The sequence below is a fragment of the Cynocephalus volans genome, chromosome 7, assembly GCF_027409185.1.
Source record: "Cynocephalus volans isolate mCynVol1 chromosome 7, mCynVol1.pri, whole genome shotgun sequence".
In the NCBI taxonomy this organism is placed as follows: domain Eukaryota; kingdom Metazoa; phylum Chordata; class Mammalia; order Dermoptera; family Cynocephalidae; genus Cynocephalus; species Cynocephalus volans.
In genome coordinates, this window is record NC_084466.1 from 16,967,065 (window position 1) to 16,994,039 (window position 26,975).

The following is a 26,975-nucleotide window of genomic DNA, read 5'->3' on the forward strand; positions in this document are numbered from 1 at the left end:
GCAGCAGCAGACAGAACCCAGAAAGGCAGTGACAGGAATCCTAGGATAAAAGCCATTCATCAGGTCTAGGATGCAGCCAGGAGTTACGGAGCTGAAGAACATCTTCTCAAAGAAAGTGGATTCCAGTTACACAAACTGTATCATTAAAAATCTCAGGTGTTCTTAGTAAGACAGAGGAATAGGTTTCTTCTAGCAAAGAGAAACAGTAACTCTAGCTTGGGGTGAAGGGGAGCTTACCAAAAAAGTCCTGCTGCAAATGAGAAGCATATTAAAAATGTGGCCATCTGTGAACAACTGACTCCATCTGTCTGACACCTTGACTAGTTGGTAACATGATCATATCTCCTTTTGTATGGATTCAAAACACGACTTGATCCTGCAGCTATAGATTCATAATATATTAACCTACTAAATGGCATTCATTTCCTAACTATCCACAATTACAGCTAGAGGACAGACATTAAATACTACAAACCTTAAAAATGTAAAAGTATACTAACACATATTTAGAATGGAGATGGAAGAGAAGATGAAAATACTCCAACTTCCTTATTTTGAGTAGTATAGAACCAAATATTGTCTAAAGGCAATGGAGCAAGAAAAAGATTTAGGTATATAATAATACAAGTTGTGTATATTATATCAAAGCTGTAAATATAATCAAAAAATCAAAGAATACTATACCCGACCAAAATTGGAGGTGAAAAAGAATAGAAGGAACTGGTGAAGTCTACTCAAATCTTCCTCTTCTCCAGCAGGTAGACAAGGGACACTACCTAGATTCAATAAATCAAGAGCTAGAGGAAGACATTTGAATTAGAATAATGATGGTAACCACCAAAAGAGCTAACATTAGAAATTATTAAAAGTGGTTAACAGTGAGAAATAAGATGTGAGACTGGGGGGGAGCACTTTTGTTACTTATGTATTTTGTCTTTTAACTCTGCAATTTTACCATGTGCAGATATTCTATGGCTTAAAGAAAATTCAATGCTCTTACAGAGGAGGGAAAAAGACAATTAAAAAGTAATGCTAACCACATACATAATGGAATACTATATAGGTATTAAATTGATAGATACTGATCCTATTTACAAATAATCATCTTTAACATCTCCGTCCTTCTAGACTTTCTAAGAACAAATATGCAAGTGAAAATGGAATCAGGTAATAATCTTTTCTCCAAGTAATATGCTTATCTTTTTAAGTTAATAGATATAGATCTGCACACCCATACATGGGCCCTGGCTGGGTGAGACCTTGGGCTAGTTTCTTGATCTACATGAGCCTAAGTTTCCTTATCTGCAAAATGGTAATAAAACCTGTATCATAGGTGAGTGTCCTGTCTGTGGTGATGAAAGAGTTCTACAAATAATTAGAGGTGATGGTCACACAACACTATGAATGCCACTGAATTATACACCTAAAAATGATTAGTATGGTAAAATTTGTGTTACATATAAATGGGCAAAAATATAATTAAAGGAGTGAATATACAAAAAACGTTCTGTAAATGACAGTCATAAATGTGTAGGCTGCTAACAGCAGAACTTCAAAATACATGAAGGAAATGTCAACGATATTAAAGAGAGGATGAGAAAAGTTCACAATTTCCACAACAGGTAATCAAGGTCTTAACAACTCTTCTCTCAGTAACTAATGGAAAAACATAAATATTTTATCCCAAAATTACAAAATATTTTCAAGTGTACATAGAACATTTAGCAAGACAGATCATGCTGGAGCACAAAATAAATTTAAATAAATTAAAAAGTAAGGATATCACACAGTATGTTTTCTGACCTCAATGAGATTAAATTACAAATCAATAATAAGATACCTAGGAAACCACCAAATATTTAAAAATTAAACAAAACACATCTACATAATCCATGCATAACAGAAGAAATCAGAAGGGAAATGAGAATACATTTTAAACGAAATGATAATGAAAGTAACAAAATGTGAAAAATACAGCTATTAAAGTTTATATTTTAAAAAGGAAAAAGGAGGGGGCTAAAATCAATGATAATTCAATCTTAAGCTAGAAAAGCAAAAAACAAACCCAAAGTAAGTTAAAGGAAATAATGAGCAGAAATCAATGAAATAATACAGAAAAATCATAGAAAGCATTAACACATTCATAAGTTGGTTCCTTCAAAAGACCAACAAAATTGACCAAACTCTAACCAATTATACTGATCAAGAGGAAAAAAAAAAACACAAATTTTCCATATTAGAAATGAAAGAGGAATCATCACTACAGATCTTAGACATTAAAAAAAAAAAGATATTATGAACTTCATGCCAACAAATTCAGCGTTATAGAAGAAATGGACAAATTCCCTGAAAGACATAATTTACAAAAACTAGCACAGATGAAACAGAAATTAATAGCCCTATATTGATTAAAGAAACTGAATTTGTCATCAAAAAGCTTCCTACTAAAAAAAAAAACAAAACAAAAACAACAACAAAAAACAACTCCAGGACCAAAATGATTTTGCTGGTGAATTCTTTCAAATTTTAAAGAAGAAATAATACCAATCACATACAACTTTCAGAAAATGAGGAGGGAATAGAATAATTTTTAACTCAGTCCAATACACCCTTAACACTAAAATCTGATTTAAAAAAATTACAAAAAAGGAGTTATAGAGCAATATTCTTCATGAATATAGATGCAGTCTTCTTAAAATATTAGCAAATCAAATCCAGCAATATCTAATTCCTGTCCAGGAAGGATTTGTCCTGATAATTCAAGGCTGGTTTAACTTTAGAAATGTTGGTGTAATTTACAACAGAATTAAAAACATATATATATATATATATATATATATATATATATATATATATAAAATCTACAACTCAATAACAAAAACAAATTTTTTAAGTACTTAAACATTTGAAGAACACTTGACAAAGTAATATGTTCGAACATACAAACAACCCATGAAAAAGTATTCAACAATCTTATCATAAAGGAAACACTTATTAAAGCCACAATAAGATACTAACACACACCAAAATGTATACAATTAAAAAGACTGACAACAAAATGTTTGCAAGTATGCAGAACAACTAGAATTCTCATACTTTATTGGTGGGAATGTAACATGTAAACTGCTTTAGAAAGGGTCTGGCAGTTTCTTTTAAAACTAAGCAAACAACTTACCCTATGACCCAGAAATTCCACTCCTAGACATTTACCCAAGATAAATGAAAACATGCCTTAAAAAAGCCTTGTAGAATAATGCTCATAGCAGCTTTTTTCATAACTAAAAATCATTTGAGGTGTCTAGTTATTCTAAGAATAAAGTGTGAAATATTCATAAAATGGAATATTCTTCAACAGGGATAGGATTACCAGTGAAATACTGAATGCTTTTTCCCTCTTTTATAGTGGAAAAGAGGTGCCAGCAGGCCACCACCTGTTTTTGAAAATAAAGTTTTAATGGAACACAGCCATCCCTATTCATTTGAGTATTGTCTTTTGTCACTTGCATTGCAATTGCAGAGTTGAGTAGTTGCAACAGAGACCATATGGTGCACTAAATCTATAATATTTACTACCTACCTAGCCCTTTACAGAAAAAGTCTGCCAACTTCTGCTGTTCAGCAATAAAAAGAATGAACTACCAAAGCACGTAACAGCGTAAGTCTCAAAAACATGATGAATGAAAGAAGAGTTACACAAAAGAGGACATACTATATGGTTCTATTTATGTGAAGATCTAGAATTGGCAAAACTAATCTATGATGATGAAAATCAAAATGACAGTTACCTGTGGGGGACTGGGATGGGGACAGATTGGTAAGGGACATGAAGGTAAGGTTCTGTATTTTGATAGAGGTTTGGGTTTGACAAACTCTCTCCTTTGACCAAATTTTTAGTCAGGCTCCTCTGAGTCCTCTTTCTGACTAGATCCCGACATTGGACTTCCTTCTCTGTCCTTAGCAAGAACCCCAAGTTAGTTTAACAAAAAACCCCTACCCTTGTTATCTGACCACCCTCAATATCTGATCACATTCCTCCTCATCCCCCAGCCTCCATATTGTACCACACTGGCCTGCGTTCAGCAATAAGACTGTTGGGTTGGTCTAGCAAGAATCCCCTGATGTTTCCTCCTAGTAATTTTCTATCCACTGACCCCCCCACCCCACCCTCCTTCTTGGTTACAAATCCCCACTTGTTTTTGTTGGATTCAAAGGCAACCCCCACTACAATACCCCACTGCAGTGGTCCTAATACCTATCACCATGGCCCCCATTAAATAAAGTCTTTAACAAGTGTCTTACTGTCTTTAACGTGTCATGAACAATTTTTGTACAGGTATCAGAACTTAGGAATAGTATCTCACTGTATCTAAAATTATTCCTGAAAAAAGAGAAAAAGGAGAACAGTAAACAAACTCTAGTTAATAATACACAAGCTGAAGTATTTGGGGAAAAGTGAACCAAAGTCTACAACTTTGTTTTCAAATGCATCAAAAAAAAAAGATGAACTGATGGATAAATGGAGGGAACAGAGAGACAGATGAATGTGATAAAGCACAGTAAAATGTTAAGTTCAGTATCTAGATAGTGAGGACATGGGAGTTCACTGTAAAATTCTTTCAACTTTTCTCAATATTTGAAATTTCTCATAATAAAATTTTGGGGGGAATGTTTACGTGCTGTGAGAATGTCATAACAAAATAAAAAGTTTTCTACCCCTATGTTTTATGCATATTGATCCTTAAGAAAACAAGGGGGAAAGTTCTTATCCAAGAACCCTTATGATATAGCCTCATTATTAGCACAGAGCTGTACAAGAGCTGTAAGCTATTTCTAACAGTAAAGAGGGCTAAAAAATTAAAAGTCAAATTTTCCCATCAATTTACTACTTCCCTGCACTAGACCACATCCTAACCTCGGAATTTGAGGGCAATTCTAGTTGTTATATTTTAGGCCAATTTAAACAGTGAGGAGACTTACTATGTTTAATTCTATACAGAGGGGACATAATTTGGCCTTCATTCTAACTGAGTCTGATATACTAACATGCTCTACACATGTTTTGTTTACAATTTTATAAGAGGAAAGAGATAATAGTGCTAACAGTAAAATACAAAAAAAGGAATTTCAGTTCCTGTCAAATTATAAGATTTGAAATCTTGTGCAGTAATTTCTCTATCAACAATTAAGAAATTTCAGCAAATATTCAAAGCACCAGAGTAGGCAAACACAAATATAGACCTTATTCCATGTACTTAATCTGTTTCTATTGAAAATAAGAAATTCTTGGGGTTTTTTTTCTTTCCCTTTTAAAGAAAGCTTTTCATCACTTGAGGTTACACTTGTTTGTTCACAGGTAATCACATTTTTGTTAATAAAAAGCCAAAACAAAAACATATCTATGACCTATTTCCCCTATCCAAACCTACTCTCTGTCCTACTCAAATGTGTCTGTCACTTCTGGGAAAGGCGATGGACTCTCCCACGTCCCTGGCTTCTGGGCTTCTGTTCCAGCTACAGCTCCTGCTCTTGCAGTGTCCCTCCTGAGCTGTCCTTCCTGAATAATATTATTTAACTATTGTGACTGTTTCCTATTTCCTTACCTACATATTAAGCTCATAGATTCAAAGGGTTGGCACTGTAGGGGGTATAGGGTTTTACCAACTGATACGCTAGGCAAACGTGCTAAATCTCAGCTAATTGGTAAATGTACCAATCCCCACGTAGCAGGTAGCTATGTAGTCTTCATAACTATGCATTTCTCAAATGAAAAGAGGAATCTGCGGCTAAGAAGGCTGTGTATGAATAAAAGTTGCAGGCATGATTTTACAGTACATGAGATGAACAGCCAAAGGACTTCATCAATCCACATGCCATATCCCACTAGTTGTCTTTGCAAAAGGCTAGCCATTTTTCTATTCTAACCATCTTCTTCCAGTTCATTAGTTGAAGCCGACGTAGATACTCCTATTTCAAGATTTGGAAGTCTCAGAAAAATCTGCTTTATAGATTCTGATTATATGTGTCCATGGTCATTATGGTTGGTGTGTAAAAATATCACTATATAAGCAGCCTCCAATTTATAAAGCCAAATTTAGGTATTATCCTAAATATAACCATCATCTTCCAAAAAAGACCAATCTCTTCCCCTTTTCATACCCATAAATAGGAACCAGGAACCCCTGGTCAACAACCTTGAAACAAGAAGCAGCTGTGAGAAATGTTATCCACTCAGAAGAGTGCCTACGGATGAGTCCTGTAGGCATGAAGGACCATACCCTAGGCTGCCTGATGTGTGCACTTGAAATTCTACTACTCAGATTCCTTTTGGTTAAAAATGCTTATCTCATAGAAATAGAAACCTATCAGTGTTTTATAAAGATATCTTAAGTTTCACCCCTCATACAAAAGCTGTGCACAGGGTGGGAGGGGGTGTGTCAAGTTGCTGATCCAAGGAGGTGGTGTGAATTTTGAACACAGAATACTTTTGCATAGGGCAGGCCTAAGCAGCATCACTAGGTGGAGTCCTAGGATAAGCAGGCAGAAGAATATTCCTACAGGACAACATCATACGATATCAAAGATAAACTTTACCTCTTTCACAATTTTGCGCAGGCCAGCCCTTCATCGAGAAAAAGCACTACTTGGCTTCTGTTTTCAGAATTCTGAATATTACTAGTAACACTAAAATAACATCTGTATCAAATGTAGTTAATGCAGCAGTCTAAGAAGCCAGCTATTTGTACTAGTCCATTTTTTGTCACTTGGAACAGAAAATGTGAAACTGGATAATTTATAAGAAAATGAAATTTATTTCTTACAGTTTCAGAGACTGGTAAGTTCACAGTCCAAGGGGCACCTCTGATGAGGACCTTTTCCTGGGAAATCTCTACAGGGTCCCATGGCAACCAGGGTGTCACATGGTGAGAATGGGCTGAGCAAGAAAGCTAACCTCATTTGCTCTCCATGTAAAGCCATCAGAACCACGCCCATGACAGCTCATTAAACCATCAATCTATTATTCCAATGAATGGATCGATCCAGTCATGAGGGCACAGTCCTCACGATCCAATAACCTCTTAAAGGCCCCATCTTTCACCACCATACTGGGGGTTAAGTTCCAGTGTGAGTTTGGGGAGACATTCAGACAACACCACTATTCCATACGATATTGTTTGTAAAGAAAAGTCAAGGCAAGTTCCAAACAACTATCCTGAAAATGAGCATAGTAGAAACCATTTATTTAGAAGTTTCCTAGGAGCACTGCACTAGACATTTTCTGAGCATAATCTTATTTAGTCACAACAATTCTATGAGATATATGTACTATTCTTATTCCTATTGTACAGATAAGGAAAGTAAAACATAACAGGCTAAGTAACTTGATGGAAAACATATGGCAAAAGTAGTGCACTACAAAGAAGATACACAAATGGCCAAAAAGCATGTGAAAAGGTGGTCAATATCACTCATCGTTAGGGAAATAAAAATCAAAACCACAATGAGATATCACTTTATACCCATTAAGAGGGCTACTATCAAAAAAATAGAAAATAAGTGTTGACAAGGATGTGGGGAAATTGGAACCCTTGTGCACTGTTGGTAGGATTGTAAAATGGTACAACCACCCCAGAAAATATGGAGGTTTCTCAAAAAATTAAAGATAGAACTACCATATGATTCAGCAATCCTACTTCTGGGTATATATCCAAAATTGAAAGCAGGGACTCAGAGATATTTGCACACCCATGTCCATAATAGCACTATTCACAATAGCCAAGAGGTAGAAACAACACAAATGTCCATCAATGGATGACTGAATAAAAAATATGTTGTATATACATACAATGGAATATTATTCAACCTTGAAAGGAAATCCTGTCACATACTATAACATGGTTCAACCTTGAGGACATTATGCTAAGTGAAATAAGCCAGTCACAAAAAGACATATATTGTATGATTCCAAATATATGAGATACCTAGAGCAGTCAAATTCATAGAGAAAAGAAAGAAGAATGGTGGTTGCCAGGGGCTGAAGGATGGGGGTAATGGGAAACTACTGTTTAATAGGTATATAGATCTAATTTACAAGGTAAAAAAGATCTGGAGTTCTTTTTGACAACAATGTGAATATACCTAACACTACTGAACTGTACACTTAAAAATGGTTAAGATGGTAAATTTTACGTTACATGTATTTTACAATTAAAAATAAAAAATAAACTGCACACAGCTGGACACAAAGCCAGAACTAATTCTAAATCCTATACTCTTTCCACTAAATAAATTAAATGCATTCATTCATTCTGGAAATACATGAGTGCCCGCTTTGTGCCAGGCACAAATACCAGGGTGCATCAGTTAATAAGGTATACGCAGGTCCCTGCCCTCACATAGCTTAAGTTTTAGCAAATATAACTGCTTATGTCATACACATGCCTGAGTCATCACTATATTCAAAGGAATTTGGCCAACTTTTTAATATTGCTTCAATGTCAGTTTATTCCTCTCAAAAGCTATTAAAAAGAAGATCCATAGGTATCCAAAGAGTTAGGCTTCATTTTTTATGACCTCAAAGGCACCCTCAAACAACAGTCTTACTTTACTTACCTTTAGTGAGTGTTTCCTGATGAATTTTATCATAAGCCCAAAATTAGTAAATCTACATGTTCCATTATTCACTAACCTGAACTTATTGATTCTTTATTCATTATTTACCTACCATTTTAAATTGCTGGCTTTAAAAAAAGGTAAAACAAGTAAACAGAAGAATATGGAAAGCATTCATATTTTAACTCAGGATTTCAACTAAAGACTTACTATTATTTAGACTAGGTAAGAAAGATTACTACTTATACACATCAATTACCAAACCTCTAATTTGAATCCAAAAAGGTCAGGTAATATCTGTCAGTTTTGGCTATACAGACTTTTTTCTTTCTTTTTCAGATTTAGAGACCTGGCAACCCATTTTCCTGTTCTCTCTCTGGTTGCTTAATTTCCATACTTTTGACTCAAACAACCATTTTACTCTTATAAAACCATAATTCAGAAAGATCCCCCAGTGAATAGTTAAACCCCCTCCCCAAAAGACAAATAATATACTTCTATGTAAAAGCAGTGTACTAAGGTAAAAAACAGACTTTAAAGACAGATCAATTATACTAAATTAGTATTAGGCATCTTTTTCTTTAAGAATTAAGCTGTCAAGTTTCCCTAAAAGGCAAGTCAGTTTAAGATTCAAGTTACAAAAGTATCTTTCAAAGTATAATTAGCAGCCAACAAGATTTAATATTTTTTTAACAGCTAAGCTTTTTATATTCTGAGGGTTTACATACAGATGACAAAAGTATCTTAGATGAAGAGTTCCGAAAACTAACCAGAATACAAAATCCTAGAGTAAAGGCATCGTGCCAAGTAAATACAGAAGCTCAAACATGAAAAGAGCAAGTATACTAAAAGAATCTTCTATGTGGATGACATGCCTTATTGAAGCATTCTTATGAATATTAAGACTTATTGTTTTGACTGCATACATTTCAGGCCTCAGTCAGACCTCAAAGTCTGAATGTCCCACAAAATGTCCCACAAATAGTAGTAACCAGAGTTGTCATTGCTCCCTGGAAACTGCTTAGGAGCAAGATTCTTTTCAAATTGGGCAAAGCAGGAAATGTGATTGACCAGTCTGCCTTAAAAAAAGAGTACCACAAACCAAGTTTCACCATTCAAACCCTTTGCTTAACTGTAACAGAAAATTACTCTTACTGTTTTCAATTTAGAGTGCCTTACCTGATTTGAAACAAAAATTCTGCACTAAGGCTCATTTAAAAAAAACCAAAACTCATTTACATCTTCTTAACATACTGTCACAAGAAAAAATTTCAAAATAATACATATAAAAGGATTCTATTTTTCAAGAAATGTGTATTACTTGATATGCCTTAGTTATTTTCCAGTAACAGGGCACTGACTTTATTCAATGTCCTTATAACATCTAGCAGGAATCTCTCCTGTAACTTCAACTTGAACGAAGTAGGGTAAGCAGCTGTCCTAATATTACTAAACAGGTTGGGGTCAGAGATGATCATTTTATATTTAGGCATATATGACATATATGTATGCTTTGTATATATATGTATTATACGTATTTTGTATATGCACAGAATACATGTGTATATGCATAAAATATAGTGTAATATTATGTGCATACACAAAAGTCTGGAAAAATGTAAATCCAAAATAAACAGTGATTATCTCTAGACGATAGATCTCTAATGTAAATTTTCTGTTTTACTTATCTTCCCTAACTTGTCTATAACAAAGAAACCTAAAATTTTTATTTATATTCCACTGAACTGGTTTCAACACCAGAACTCTTTCTTCACATAGTATACCACTCAAGCTCCATTAAGAAAGAAAAATTTTCAAGTTCTCTGCCATTTTTCTAAAATTGTCAACATTTCCAGGTATTCTGGTAAATCTGTTCTAAATAAAAGGAAACTTAATATTTGCTAACTTCATATAATCAACTTTTAGATACTGCAAATCAAATTCCTTAAAGATTTACCTTCATCATACATTTCTTCTATTAAATAGGCCTCTGCTCGATCTTTCAGAGCATTCACATTGTCAGGTTCCATCTGTAAAACTTCAGAACATATTCTGATAGCTTCAACAGGCTTCTCGTCCTAAAAGTAAATGTGAGAAAAGGATTCATGGTTATTATTCCACATGTTAAATTTTTACATTTCTAGGAATAAGTCAACTGTTTACCTTAGAAAAGCAGTGGCAAATCCTTTCTTTGGAACGAATTGTATATTCGGCAATGCTTGGCTCTATTTTCATGACAGATTCATATTTGCTGGTTGCATCTGCATATCTATTAAATGAGCAAATCATGATTACAATGAAATTCTATTTCCAGAGCTGAAGAAAGGACCCTGTCCTCTAACTATATGTTATTTAATCAATGCAACTAAATAAGCACATGCCTTCAAACACTGCTTTTATCTCATTAATCTAGAGTAGCATGGAAGGTATGCTCTGCAGTTAAGAGTTATGTGATAAAACATGACCATAGGAGATGTACATGGACAAATCAAAGCATATCTGAGAGTACCAATCAAACCAAATAATGAATTTCCTTACAGAAAAAAGTTCATGATTTTTGAACCTTGTTAAAGTCTGACCCACACTGAACACTTTCAACAAAACATAGAGTAAGTCTTATTTCTTGGTTACTGCACACTTTCATGAAAATAACAAAACCCGTTAAATGCCATTTTATACCATGAATGTCAATATTCACAACTAAGTACAAAGTAGTCCTTACAGAAGGAACCTGCTTAAATGCCCAACTTTATGAGCTTTCTAAGAACAATAAAAGCTATCTCAGCATTTTTCTTTAAACTGGTAAAAAGTACTAGTCATGCTCTACACTAAGTAACTTTCCTCAGTAATGGCAAACTAAAAGATGTATTTATTTGCCATTGCAGCACCTTATTCCCAAAGTGCTGCACTCTTCACATTTAAATGCTGATGTATTAGAACACAGGTTTACAGGGGCTGGGGGGACGAGGGTGGAGGGAGATTGAGAGATGCTGGTCAAAGGATGTATGTAAGATTTCTGGCAGAACAAATAAATTTAAAAGATCTATTGTACAGCATGGTGACTACAGTTAATAACAATGTATTGTATACTTGAAAGTTGCTAAGAGAATAGATTTTATGTTTTCACCACAAATAAATATGTTCAAGGTGGTGTGGGCCACAGCCCCTCCACCCAGAAGCAGGCAAGAGAGCATGCTCGGATCCAAGGCAAGGAACCTAGGGCCACAGACCCCTCCACCCAGAAGCAGGCAAGAGAGCATGCCGAAAACACCACTTCCATGCGGATGGCCCACCACAGCCACAGCTGCTAAAAAAGCAGCTTGGTGCCATAGCAACAGCCACAGCCACCAAGCAGGCAGCCTGCCAGACACTACTGCACTGACACAAGGAGAGTAACCAGCAGAGACCAAAAAAAGAAGAGGATGTCTCTCTCCTAAAAGCCCACTCCAGAGTTAATAGAACAAGCAACTGCTCTACCAGATGACCAGACATCAACATAGGGATACTAGAAATATGAAAACCCAAGAAAATATGACACCACCAAAATAATACAGCAATTCTCAAATACCAGACCCTATAAAGCAGGAAACCCTTGTAATGACTGAAAAGGAATTCTGAGCAACAACCTTAAGGAAACTCAGATACAAGAAGACTCAGACAACACAATGAAACAAGAAAAAAAATCCAGGATATGAAGGAGAAAATTTACAGAGATTAATACCTTAAAAAAGAATGTAGCAGAACTCATGAAACTGAAAGATTAACTCAATGAAATAAAAAAAAACCACAACCAAGAGCTTAAGCAGCAGGCTAGAGCAAGCAGAAAAAAGAATTTCTGATCTTGAAGATAGTCTTTTCAAAATAACCCAGGCAGACATAAAAAAGGAAAAAAGATTTTTAAAAAATGAAGAGAATCTAAGAGAGACAGAAGACAACCTTAAGCACACAAACATTCAAATCAGTGGTGTTCCAGAAGGAGAGGAGAAAGGAAAAGGAATGGAAAACTTTTTCGTCAAAACAACAACAGAAAACTTCCGGTTACAGGGAGAGACACAGACTTTCAGATCCAGGAGGCTCAAAGATCCTCAAACAGATTTAACCCAAAAAGATCCTTTCCAAGACACATTGTAGTCAAACTGGAAAAGCTCAAAGACAAAGAGAAAACAAAAGAAGCAAGAGAAAAGCTTCAAGTCACCAATAAGGGAGCCCCTATCAGACTAACAGCAGACTTCTCAACAGAAACTCTACATGCCAAGAGAAAATAAAGTGACATATTCAAAATACTAAAAGAAAAAAACCGCCAGCCAAGAATACTATACCCAGCAAGGCTATTCTTCAGAAAGGAGGGAAAAATAGTGTATTTTCCAGACAGACAAAAACTTCAGGAGTTCACCACTTGACCAGCCCTACAAGAAATCCTAAAGGAGGTCCTGCATCTGGAATCTGAAAAACAATAATCACTACCACGAATACACAAGAAAGAACAAAACCCACTGGTAGAACAAAAATGCAAACAAGAAAGAGAAAGAAACTAAATCTTACCACCACAAAAAGCCATAGTGGCAATGTAATAATGCCCCTACTTTATTTCTGATTTTAGTAATTTTGGTTTTCTTTTTTCTTGGTCAGTCTAGATAGAGGTTTGCAAATTTTGTTCATCTTTTTAAAGTATCAACTTTTGGTTTTCTTAATTTCCTCTATTGTTTTTTAATTCCCTATATATACTTGTGTTGGAATCTTTATTATTTCTTACTTATATGTGCTTTTGGTTTAGTTTGCTCAACTTTTTCTATTTTCTTAAGGTAGAAATTTACATCACTGATTTGAGATTTTTCTTATTTTTAATATAGGTGTTTACAAGTATAAATTTTCCTCTAAGCACTGAAAATTTTAAAACAAAAGAATTTGGAAGCAACAGGCTTCTAAAATGACAAATTATCTCTGAATTTCCACCTATATCTCTAACATTTTTTTGTTTTCCTTGTGTGTTTATATTCCTTGTATGTTTAGTAGAAGCCAATTTAAAATAGATATTTATTTTGGGAAGTTTTCTTCTTGATTAAATTTTGAGGTAGCAAAATTGAAAAGATAATAAATTTTTTATTGTATCTTTCTCCCAAAATAAAATAAAATAACATAAGTATGTTAGGCTAAAAAATAAAAAAATTTTAAAAACAGGTTTAAGTAGAACATTTAAAACAAAAGCTAGCTATTGGGAAAGTGGAGTAGATGAAATTTCCCAATTATTCCAGACATTAAACTAAAAATCCTAGACATTATATATATTTTTTAAATATAAGACTCTAAAAAGGAGAGAGAAGAAGGCAGACTAGCTAGTGACATCAGGACCTGAGGAAAAACATGATGATGAGTTTCCTGGGTTTCTTTTTTGCTCCATACATACCATACATGGAACTGAAGATGCCAGCAACCCAGAAATGACAGTGGGTACAGAACAACAACAACAAAATCCCAGCCAAAGTCTGCTCTCCCTAGCCAAAGAACCTGAAAAGGGCAGCCTAGCAAAGCAGAAAACTTTTTAACAAAAACAGCTCTAATCCAGCCAAACACTACAGAGAAAATTACGGCCCCACCCTCACCAATACCAGCAAAGGCCAAGTGGAGAGCCTAGACTTCCTCACCAGTGAGGCTATAACAAGGTGCCACTACACCCCTACCATGGTGGTGTCACAGAAGGCCAAGCAGGGAGCCAGTGGAATTCTGAAAACTGTTCAAGTAACCAACAGGAAGATAGAAAAAAGAGAAAAACAGAGAACAAACAGAAAGCAAAGAATAAAATGCCAGTTAAGCCCTAACATATCATAATTACATAAAATGTAAATGGTCTAAATCCATCAATTAAAAGAGACCAGCAGATGGCATTAAAAAATTATAACCTAACTAAAGGCTGTCAACAAGACACTCGCTTCAAATATAACATAAGCAGATTGAAAGTAAAAGGATGAAAAAGAACATACCATGTAAATATTAATTGGAGGAAAGCAAGAAAGATTACAATATCACATAAAGTAAATTACCAGAGAGGGACAATATAGAATGTTAGAAGTGTCAATCCCCCAATCTACCACACAACAATCCTTAATGTGTATACATCAAACAGAGCTGTTAAGAGGATGAAAAGACAAGCTAAAGAGTGAGAGAAAATAAGTATTAGCATCTAGAAAACCTCTCAAAACTCAACAGAAAAAAAACACACAATCCAATGAGAACATGGGCAAAAGACATGAAGGGACATTTCACCAAAGGTATACAGATGGCAAATAAACACATGAAAACACATTCATCGTTAGCCACTGGGTAAATGTAAATTAAAACTGCAATGAGATATCACTACACACCTATCAGAATGGCTAAAACAAAAAAAAATGTAACACTTGGTGTAGGAATGTAAAATGGTACAAGCCATTCTGGAAATCAAGTTGGCAATTTCTTAAACACTAAACGTGAAACTATCACACAGCCCAGCAATTACATTCCTGGCATTCACGCCAGAGAAATGAAGGCTTACATTCACACACAGACCTGTACATGAAAGCATTATTCATAATTGCAAAAAAACTGGAAAAAGTCCATATGTCCTTCAATGGGTGAATGGTTAAACAAACTATAGTACATTCATGCCATGGAAACTACTCAGCAGTAAGCAGAAGGGAAAAACTGATACACACAACAATCTGGATGAATCTCCAGAGAATTATGCTGAGGAGAAAAAAGCCAATCCCAAAAGTTTACATACTGTATGATTCCAATTCTATAACATTCTTGAAATGACAAAATTATAGATGTGAAGAACAGACTGCTGTTAGGAGCTAAAGAAGGGGTAGGGACAGGAACATGAGGGGTCCTGCAGAGATGGAATCATTCTGTATCTTGACTGTAACTATGTCAATAGCCTGACAAGGATATTGATGTTTTGCAAGATGTTACAGTTTGCAAGATGTTAGGGGAAATTTGGTACAACATTCTCATGATGGCAACTTACAAAAGAATTAGGAGGGAGGAGGTCAGAGCCTCTCTTCAACCCCTCCTCTCTCAGCCTACAAACCTCTACAAACAACACTTACACACAGACACAACCCCTTACTTCTGGCAACTCCTACTTATTTTTTAAAATCAAGATTTCAACACCTATCACCTTCTCCAAAAAGCTTCTCTTTTTACTCCTAGACTTTACTACCCTGGATTGGATTAAATGCCCTCCTTGGTACTCCCATTATACTCTGCACACTCTATCACTTTGGTATCACATTAGCTTTTAATAATCAGTTTACATGTCTATCTCCCACACTAAGCTATAAACTTAATTCCAAAAACCATAGTCAAATTCATTTCTGTGCCCTCAGTATATAGCTCAGTGCCCAATACAGGAGATACACAGTAATAATTGTAGTAACATAAATACATCTGCTGGTAAGGATACTAAGCAATTACTATTATTTATATTATGCCTTATTCCAAAACTATACAGTTCTGGTAGTTTTGCTAAGGCCCTGTGCTATCTAGAATACTCCACCCTCAATGCTAAGCAGTAAACAGTTCTGTTGTTCATTTGTGTCCACAACCAGACATATAAGGAAAGTCTGGGTGGTTGGAATAGCATATTCTTACCTGCCATCTCTGATGAGCTCCTCAGCTGACTCAATCATCTTGTTAAGCTTCTTTACTTGTTTATAGTGTGCAAAACACCTTTTATGATCCTGGTCAAGTTTAAGACATTCACGAACTTCACTGCTCATGAATTTTTTTTAAAAAAGGAAAATATTCCAAGACAAAATAAGCAATGAGTAGTTTTCCAAACTAAATACAGAAATCACAAAAAAAGTATTTTTCATTTGTAACAAGCAAAACATACTGACAATAATTTAATGTGTACCTTTATATAGGACATTGTACCATGCACACACTTATTAATTCAAATTAAAATGACTTACGTAGAGTTATACATTAAACAACTCATTTTTCTTCTGCAAATATAATAGCCCTCCTGTTTATTTTAATAAGCATATTCCATGACAATAAACTGTGAAATTAGAGTAACTCAGGGATAACATACAATATATAAATGGATATAGAATATAAAAGCAAACTTAACCACCATAATTTTATTAGTATTAAAATTTTAAAAGATGAGGTTATTATCTTACTGCCAGCCATAAAAAAAAGATCATATGATTACATCACTAGAACTGACCTGAGGGACAATTCATGGTCTCCTAGTTGGTAATACAGTATGCTGATTTTATAAAATGCCTCTGTATTATCATTCTTTAATTTTGATGCAGCTTTTAAGTCACTTATAGCTTTCCTAGGTTCCCCTTCTTCTATAAAACATTCAGCTCGAAGTTCCCGTAGTTCTGCATCCCAAACACAAACCTTGAGAAACAAAAGAACTAGACTTTAAGAAACAATAAATTATGCACATTCATTCTTGCATCTCACATTTTTATATACATATTAACATAAACAGTCTCAATTAATGTGATGACTTCTATATTATAAATAGTATTAAAAAGTCTAATACAACTTAAATGTGACAAAAATGATGTGACAGTAATTTCTTCTAGGATATCTTAAATAAATTCTAATGGGGGAAAGGATATATATATATATATATATATATATATAACAAGGCCCTTTTCCTACCTCCTTCAATTATACAGTTCTAAAACTCTGAAAATAAGAAAACATAATAGCATTTACTATTACAGGGCTGTTTCCAATTAAGTATATTTGAAGAGAATACTCTATAATGAGATTTTCGTACTTAACAATTCTAATTTCTAGTTAAAAAATAAAATCTAGGTTCTAAATTAACAAAATATTTTTATTCTACTGATAATTAAATGAAATTCTCTTCTGTAAAATGTCACCTCCTTGAAATTAAATCATCATATCAAAAAAAGAAATAAAAGAAAAACAACGTGAGAAGCCAGGAGGTTGAGACTTCACCATTCTTGTTAACAAAAAGTACACAACATTTAGTAAACATACTAGTATGCTTCAAAATATAAACCCAAAAGCTCACCAATAAGGCCTATAGCAGTATCTTTACGTATTTCTCAAAGCTGTTCTAAAGTCATGCCAACTTTTCGCATAAGTGAAGATTATCAAAATCAACATTTTACATAAAAAATATCATGTATAATAAATGTCAAAATGGATAGCCTAACTACTGAAAGTTATTATTTCCTTAATAAAGCATTAACAAAAAATTTCAGAAAAACATGAATTCCACTGGACCACTCACATTATTTTCTCTATAAAATTATCCAAAAAATGCACATTCTATATATGTTTACTGACAAGAGTAAATAAAATTGTACATCAAAGCACTGTGAAAATGGTAAATAAGAACTACGACCACTTTTATTTGAATATTTTAATAGACTTCTATCTGAAATCATGTGTCATTAAATCTTTCAGAGACAAGGAAACCCTAGACTTAAGTTTCCCAACCCAGAGCCCTCTGAATCCTATCTTTATCTGCCTTCTTCTCTAGAAATTTCTCACTCTAAACAATCCTCTTTCTTCCCAAACATCATTTTCCCTTTTTCTTCAACCAGTTCTTTCATCTTTTACCCCATTATCTAACCTCTAGAGTTTTCTTCCTTCCAAAAAATACAAAATCAAATCAAACTAGCAAAGCAAGCAATGCATAAAAATACGTGTACCTCTCACTCAGTACATTTACTGAAAAACTTATGTTCCAAATTTTGTTCTATATAAACACGATTTTTCACTTAAGAACTGAAAGCACAAGGGCCAATCTGATTTTATCCTGTCTAGGTTTACTGTGGTATGTAACGTGTCAAAGTATATAAACATACCTTACAGCAAAAAGTAGTATCTGTTAGACTTGTCAGCTGCTGTATCTAAGAAACTTACCTCTAAAATCTTATCAAGGAAGGTTATAGCAGCAGCATAATCTGCGCTTTCAAAAGCAGTAAGGGCTTGTGAATGCAATCGTTGCATTTCATCAGATTTTATAAGTTGGGCCTGGGCTTCTTTTTCTTCATTTTCACTTGGATTAGATCTGAGCTATCGGAATAATAAGAAATTAAATTAAGCAAGGTTCTTAATCTCTTAACTTTAATATTTATAATATACACAAAGATCTGACCATTCCAAATACTTAAGTTCAATGAGGGGAAAGGATAAAGAGACACTGGATAAACTGACTTGTCCAATTACTTGCTTCACCATGGGAAGCATCTTTACTTCCAGTGATACGGTCCACAAGAAATAGCAGCAGATCTAGACTCTAAATGGGTCCCTGCAAAGTTACCAGGAAGTAAATATATTTAGGAATGTGAAAGGTAGAAAAGAACAGAGTAAAAAAAGCTCCTTTCTTACTTTCATATATATAGCTCTGCAGAATAAATTAATTTGAGATTTATTTATTTTGCCTTCTAGTTATATCTCCTAAACATTTATTTTCATATAAAATAATTTTACCAAAATAATGAAAAACAGAGAGAAACTGAGGAAGAGGGCAGCTTTTTAAGAAAAGTGATAGGACAGAAAAAGATTTGATATCACAGGATCAATGTGCAAAATAAGAAAGGAAGAATTTACAAGGAAATAAAAGAGAGTAATATCTTATTAAAAGGCTCATGACATGGTTTTAACAGGTTTACACATTGCCTCTTTCAAAAATAACTTTATGAAGGTACAATTTATATACCATAAAATTCACTCCTTTTGAGTTGTACATTTCTATGGTTTTTATTAAATTTACCAAGTTGTGCAACCATCATCATTTCCATAAGATCCCCTGTGTTTGCTTATAGTTCACCTCCACTACCAACCTCACCCTTGCACACATGGATTCTTAACTTCTTCCTCCAGATGGAAAATCTTAAGCTGAATATGTCAGAAAAATCAGGTGCCTATATTTAAAAGCCACTGATTTTATTTTGTGGTGGGGAGCTTTTTAAAGACTATAATCATATGTAACAATTCTTGAAATCTAGTATTCTTACCTACATGGGACTGTACTTCATAGATTCCAATTTTGGGTGAGGTACAGGAAAGGGAAGGTTATTTTTAGAAATCTCTCTCCCTCAATGGGCCAATCATATATTTATTTTTTTGTGGCTGACTGGTACCAGGATCGAACCCTGGACCGTAGTGTTATCAGAGTAGATTCATTTTTAAAAACACTCCCACTACCCATCTGGTGGGATAGATCACTCCAAATGAGAAACTTTAATAATATTATTTCTTGATAAGGCTCTATACTTTTCCATTTTGTTTTTAAAGCTATTTTAAGTATTCTGTTTTATCTGTTTTAACTCTTGACTTTTGAAGGATAGGACTCAAAGTATTCACACATAACTAGGAATTGGTAACCTCTGCTCGCTGTGGGGGAGGATTTTCCCTGGATGACTGAATCATCCAGTTTAAGGATGTTCCTTCAGATCCATGGCATGCTTGTCTATGTTTTGTCATCCTGGGGGTGGTCTTGAGTACTTCTGATAGAGCACACTAGAGAGAGTATAAATGTGTGTGCGCTGTCACTTTGCTCTGAGTAAAAGTTTATAGTTAACTTGTTTCCTATATGTACACTACTGGCCCTTTTGGATAGAATCTATCAGAAACTGCCTCTTCTCAGTGAAATCTTCATCTTTTTTCTCCCAAACTTTGGAGTCTAGTCTCTTCCACACAATTTTTCTGTTGGAAGTTCAGGAGAGAAGCTGTAAATCTCAAAGTTGAGGATGGAGGGCTCAGACTTATTCAGTGCTCAGAAAATGGGAATGGGAAAGAATGAGTGAGCTCAGGTCATCTGGGCATCTTTGGGGCCAGGAGGGAGATGGGGAAAAGAGGGAGAGGATTCTTCCAAGGAGGTAAGAAAGGAGTTATAGAAACAAAGTAAGGATTTGCTCAGAACCCTGAAGAATACACAGAGAGTTAACTGAGATGAAAATTTTTACTATTACCATGAATCCACTGACTCCTCCCAATCATCCCTCAACTTTCCAAGATATTTGCATATGGAGAATGGCTCCTGCTGATAATTCCTTCACTCCTTTTTTCATATTTCTTGACATCTCTTTTCTTCCTATGACTTTCACATTTCTGACTCTCTCAGCCAAACCCCTTACTATGACATAATTTTATTTCTTAGTTCTCACCATTTATGCTGGTCATGAGCTTCTGGACAAAAACTTGTAACAGCTATGAGATGGGGGCATGTTGAAAGAGGTGACCTGCCCTCTTCTATAACTGCACCTCTACTCCTGGCACCTCAAATACGGAACAGTGGGCTGGCAGTTGTGGTAGGCAGCCTTCCAAAATGGCCCCCAGTGATGCCTACATGCTGGTATTCATGCTGTTCTGTAATCCTCTCTCCTAGAGTATGGACTGGACCTGGTAACTCCTTTTAACAAACAGTATGACAGAATGATAGGATGTCACTTCCTTGATTAGGTTACTGTGACTTCTATCTTGCTACCACTCGCTCTCACCCTATCACTTACTCGCTCTGATGAAGTTAAGCTGCTTCATGACATGCTTTATGAAGAGGTCCATGTGAGAAGTAACCAAGAGAAGCCAACAGTCTAACAGTCCAAAAGGAACTGAATCCTGCAAACAACCAAATGAGTTTATGGGCAGATCCTTCACTGGCCAAGCCCTATCCAACACCTTGAATGTAGCCTGTGACCTTGGAGCAGACCCTGAAGCAGAGAACTCAGTTAAGGCATGCCAAGATGCCTAATCCTATAAAATGTGAGATAATATGAATGTGTATTGCTTTAAGCTGCTAACTTTGGATAATTTGTTATGTAGCAACCGATAATACAGAGGATCTTCAGAAAATACAAGCCAGAAGTAACATAGTATGGAAGTGTTACCATTTCTCTGGGGCAAAGTTATGAATATTTCTAAACAGATTTTGTATTATTAATGTTTTAAAATAAAGTCTAAATAAAAAGATTAACAAATTAGTTAAGCTTTAAACCTAACTTAATCACTTATTATCCATGTTTTCAGCATTTTCTTTTTTTTCTTTTCTTTTTTTTTTTTTTTTTTTTTGCTATAAAGGGGAATAATACCTACACCCTGTAGAGCAGTCATTGAAAGATCAAAAAGGTACTCTGTGTAATACATAGCAAGTATCCTGTTAGCTCAGTTGGCTACAGCACGGTGCTGATAACACCAAGGTCTGGGTTCAACCCCATACCAACCAGCAAAAAATAAAAATAAAAATAAAAAACATAGCAAGTACTCCAAAAAGTGCTAATGAAAATTTCAAACTCCTTTTGGGATATTTCCTCAATGTATAAATTTGAAATGAGGACAGAATGCCAAAGATGTAATATGCACTTTAAAAAGATGTTCTATTTATTTCCCATTGTGTTATTCATTAGCCAACTTAAACTGGGTATATTCTATTAATGTCACAGAAATTAAGGCCCTAGAATAATAAAACCTTAATTCAACTCCTCCGAGGTCAAAATAAACTTAGACTTTGGTATAAAATACATTCACTGAACTGCCTGTTGCTCAAGGAATTAATATGCTTGTTGCTCAAGGAATTAATATTTCTAATGCTATTACATTTAATTGTGGTTTTGAGAGTAAGTAGCACAAATTAAAATTTTTCATTTGGTATCATTTGATTACATACAGAAAAATAAGTAATACTTTAGATATATACAATATCCTCCAGTGATTTCTAGAATTTGCCTTCACACATTCTTTTTGCAGTCTTTGTTAAGGGAACTATATAAAAATAACACTAATTTTAATGGGGGAAAAAACCCAGAAAGAATCTATTTTTAAAAAACAATAGTACAGATAAGTGGGATGTCAGCAAGATGGCTGACTAGAAGACCTTAGCACTCATCCCCATGACAAAGTCAGCCAAAACAAACAAACAACTATGTTTTGACAAAAATAACTAACAGAATGCCAAGTACATCAAAGGAGTAACAAACTCCAGTGAGCACAGAAACTCAGGACAGCCACACAGAGAACAGCCTCCACCATGACATCCCCCAGCCAGGATCAGTTGGGAACCAGGAAGAACTTCTCCCTGTGGGGAAAAAGGTGAGCAAGAAGATCCCAGCAGCCCTCATCAACACCTTGAACACCTACAGTCTTCACCACTGGGGACCCCAGCAGTCCTCACAGGCACTAAGCCCACACAGCTAAGTACAGTGTCCACACAGCTGTGCTCCCCCCAGCAAAAGCACCAACACTGTGCTCCACCCCCACGTGGCTACTGCACTACACAATCTTGGAACTGGAACTACTTCTGGAGTGTGTCTTGCCCCAGGTGTGAGTGGCCATGGCACCCTTCCATCCAAGAGGCTAAACTACGAGCAAACCGCTCCTGGCCCAGTGGCCCAGCACTCACAAGCCAAGCTGCGAGCTGCTGCTACACCCCACCCCTTGGGGCTAAGTGGCAGTGGAACTGCTCCAACTACCTCTGCCAGTCATGGCTGTACCCTGTACCCTCAGGCTGGAGCTAAAGCTGTGTGCTGCCTTCCAAGGAAACTGCCTTGGCAAAGCTGCTCCATATACACCTCCCAGTCACTGGTTCTCCCTGCCCCTCAATGCCAGAGTTGAAGCAATCCCTCCAGGATGGTGCCTTGGCCACACAAAGCAGTCACACCTCCCCAGTGCCTAAGGTGGAGCAGTGCCCTGCCTCCCAGAAAACAGTGCAATCACACACCCCAGTACTCAGGCTGAAGTGGTACCGTGAGTCTCAGGGAAATGGTTTCTGGGCTGCCCAGGGCACACTTTGGGCCTGAGCTGAAGCAGTGCAGCACCTCCTGAGGAATCAGTGCCTCAGCAGTTATGCATTCCAGAGCTGAGCTGATGCAGTACCCCACATCCCAGGAAAACAGCAGTAGCTGAACTGAAATACCCCACCCTACAGACCAAACAACTCTAGTGCCCTGCTTTCCTGGAGCTAGACTAGCTCTCTAGAGTCTGAGCTGCCGAGACACCCTACTTCCCAGGGAGTGGAATAAATGCTTTATGGCTCGCTGCCCCCCAAGGATCAAAAGACAGCTGTACTCTGCCATTTTGGGATCATCGCTGCCACTGCACCTTGTCTCACAGAGTCTGGGATACTACCAAGTCCCACTATCCCAGGATCTAGAGTCATCACTACACAGTGCCTCATCCCCTGGGACCTGAGTGACCACTGAGCCCTACTGGCTATGATTGCTAAATTACAGCCGTACCCTGTTCCATGGGCCCAAACCTCCAGTGTAATGCCCTGCACCCCAGGGTCAGACTCAAAACTACAACCCAGCCCCCTGGGTGCAAGCTACTAGGGGGTGCCTCAGAGTCACAGATCCTGGCTCTGTGGGCAATCTACATACAACCCTGCCACAGAGTATGAATCTGCACCCCAAGACCCAAGTGCAACAACGGGTTTGTGAGATCCTAAGTCTAGGTTCCCTTCTCCACAGTTGCTCCAAGCACCTGCAACTGAAATCCACCACCACCGCAGCTGCCTGTAGGTTGTGCCAGACCCAACACCAAGAGAGATCCTCTTGTCTATGTCTCCACACTGGGGTGAACATAAGAATAGGAGGATCCCAAAAGCCTTTGTCACTGAAGACCTTAATCTACGCCGCCACCACCACTGCCACAAACTACTATAGCCGACATCACTGAAGCACAAAAAGTTATCACTGATTTTGATCACAACTGAAGAAGCTTCATGGAGAGCAAACCACTACATCTATTCAGAAACAATCAACACACCTTTCCCAACCAGCACATTAAGACCCACCTATTTTTCTATACAAAAGCCTCTCTAAAGTGTGGAAGGGATGAGTGTTCTACCAGATGCATAGACACAAGAAACATGAAAAAGCAAGGATATATAATACCAAAGCAACAAAATAACTCTTTGGTAACAGACCCCAAAGACAAGCAAATCTACAAATTGCCAGAAAAGAAATTCAAACAAATGATCTTCAGGAAACTCTGCAAGATACAAAAGAATACAGATAAACAATTCAATGAAATCAGGAAAACAATTCATGATATAAACAAGAAATCTAACAAAGTTATAGGTATCATAAAAAAGAATCAAACAGAAATTCTGCAGCTGAAGAATTCAATAAATGAAATGAAAAATACAATACAGACCTTCAACAGCAGCATAGAGCAAGCAGAAAAAAAGAATCTCTGAACTTGAAGATAGGTCATTTGAAGTTACCAAGTCAGAGGAAAAAAAGAAAGAAAGAAGAATAAAGGAGTGAAAAAAGCCTATGGGATGTAGGGGATACCCTTAATGTAACAAATGTTCACATTATCAGAACCCCAGAATGAGAAAAGATGAAACAAGGCATAGAAAACCTATTTAATGAAATAATAGCTGAAAAATTTCTAAGTCTTGAGAGACATATGGACATTCAGATCCAGAAAGCTCAGAGGTCCCCTGAGCCTTAACAGATTCAACCTAAAAAGGTCCTTGCTAAGGCACATTGTAATCAAATTTTCAAAAGTCAAAGACAAAGAGAATACTAAAAACAGCAAGAGAAAATCATAAAGTCACATGTAAGGGAATCCCCATTAGACTTACAGCATATGTTTCAGCAGAAACCTTATAGGCCAGGAGAAATGAGATAATATGCTCAAAGTGCTAAGAGAAAAAACACTGTCAGCCAAGAGTACTATATCCAGCAAAACAATTGTTCAGAAATAAAGGAGAAAAAAGTCTTCACCACATAAGCAAAAGCTGAGAGGCTGAGAGAATTCATCACCACTAAACTGGCCTTACAAGAAATGCTCAAGGGATTCCTGTATCTGAAAGCAAAATCATAATAACTACACATGATAACACACAAAAGTATAAAGCCTCTAGTAGAGCAGATAAACAAGTGAGAAAATGAAAGAAATCAAACATCACCAGAGAAAAGCCACCAAACCACAATGAAACAATAAGAGAGGAAGAAAGGACAAAGAGTATATACCAAACAACCAGAAAACAATTAATAAAATGACAGGTGTAAGTCCTCACCTATCAATAATAACCTGGAATATAAAGATTAAATTTTCCAACTAAAAGACAGGGACTGGCTAAATGGATTAATAAACAAGACCCAACTATATGCTGCCTACAAGAAACTCTCTTTATCTATTAAAGACACAAATAGGCTAAAATGGAAAGAGTGGAGAAAGATATTCCACACAAATAGAAACCAAAAGTGAGCAGGAGTAGCTATACTTATATCCAATAAAGCAGACTTTAAGTCAAAAACTATAAAAAGAAACAAAGAAGTTCATTATATAATATTAAAGGGATCAATTCAGCAAGAGGATATAACAACTGTAAACATCTATACACCCAACACCAGAGCACCCAGATATTCAAGGCAAATATTAGATCTGAAGGGAGAGATAAACTAAAATACAATAATAGTTGTGGACTTAAACACCCAACTCTCAGCATCAGACAGATCATCTAGACAGAAAATTAAAAAAGAAATACTGGATTTAAACTGCACTTGAGACCAAACAGACTGCCCCCATTGATACAAACCCCACTCCTGCCCTAGCATTAGGCACAGTTTCTGTGGCCCAGGCTCTAGTGAACCCAGGGTCCAGGCCTGTTCCACCAGACCCAAGATTCAGGCCCACTCCAGTAGACCCCAGTGGTAGGCTGGTGCCCATGAACTGTGCTCCAAGATCACCCTGCAGACTTAGGCTCCAAGCCCAACCCAGCCCCACGTTAGTCCCTGTGGACCCAGACCTTAGACTAGCGCCTGCAGATTCAGACTCCAGACTGAATCAACTAGACATTCAATTGATTCAGTCTGCAGACCCAATCAACAGGTCTTCCCAGTGGATCCAGGCTCCAGGCCCAACCTGCAGACCCAGGTACTACACCTAAGTTCAGAGTTAGGAGAAGAGAGAAAATAATAAAGGTGAGAGAAGAAATATATGAAATAGAGACTAAATACAATATAAAATAACAAGAGAAAAGATCAAAGAAACTACGAGTTGGTTTTTTGAAAAGACAGACAAAATTAACACCTTTATCTACACTAAGAAAGAAAGAGAGAAGGCTCGAATAAATAGAGTCAGAAATGCAAAGAGAAAACATTACAACTCATATCACAAAAATATAAGGGATTATAAGAGAATACTGTGAACAATTATATGCCAGTGAATTGAATAACCTAGAAGAAATGGATAAATTCCTAGACACATACAAACTACCAAGACTGAATCAGAAAGAAATAGAAAATCTGAACAGAACAATAATGAGTCAGGAGATTGAATCAGTAATTAAAAGCCTCCTATCAACAAAAAGCCCAAGACCTAATGGCTTCACTGTTGAATTCCGCCTAACATTTAAAAAAATTAATACT

General features: G+C 36.1%; 1 protein-coding gene across 1 annotated transcript in view; it reads right to left on the reverse strand.

Annotated features, from left to right (window-relative positions):
• Positions 1-26,975, reverse strand: part of DNAJC3 (DnaJ heat shock protein family (Hsp40) member C3) — a 73,817-nt gene that overhangs the window by 14,251 nt on the left and 32,591 nt on the right. Inside the window, exons 5-9 of the mRNA XM_063102989.1 lie at positions 18,517-18,669; positions 16,823-17,004; positions 16,240-16,359; positions 10,774-10,879; positions 10,568-10,688 (exon numbers count right to left, since the gene is read on the reverse strand). Coding sequence (XP_062959059.1) covers positions 10,568-10,688; positions 10,774-10,879; positions 16,240-16,359; positions 16,823-17,004; positions 18,517-18,669 — 682 coding nt within the window. The remainder of the gene's footprint in view (positions 1-10,567; positions 10,689-10,773; positions 10,880-16,239; positions 16,360-16,822; positions 17,005-18,516; positions 18,670-26,975) is intronic.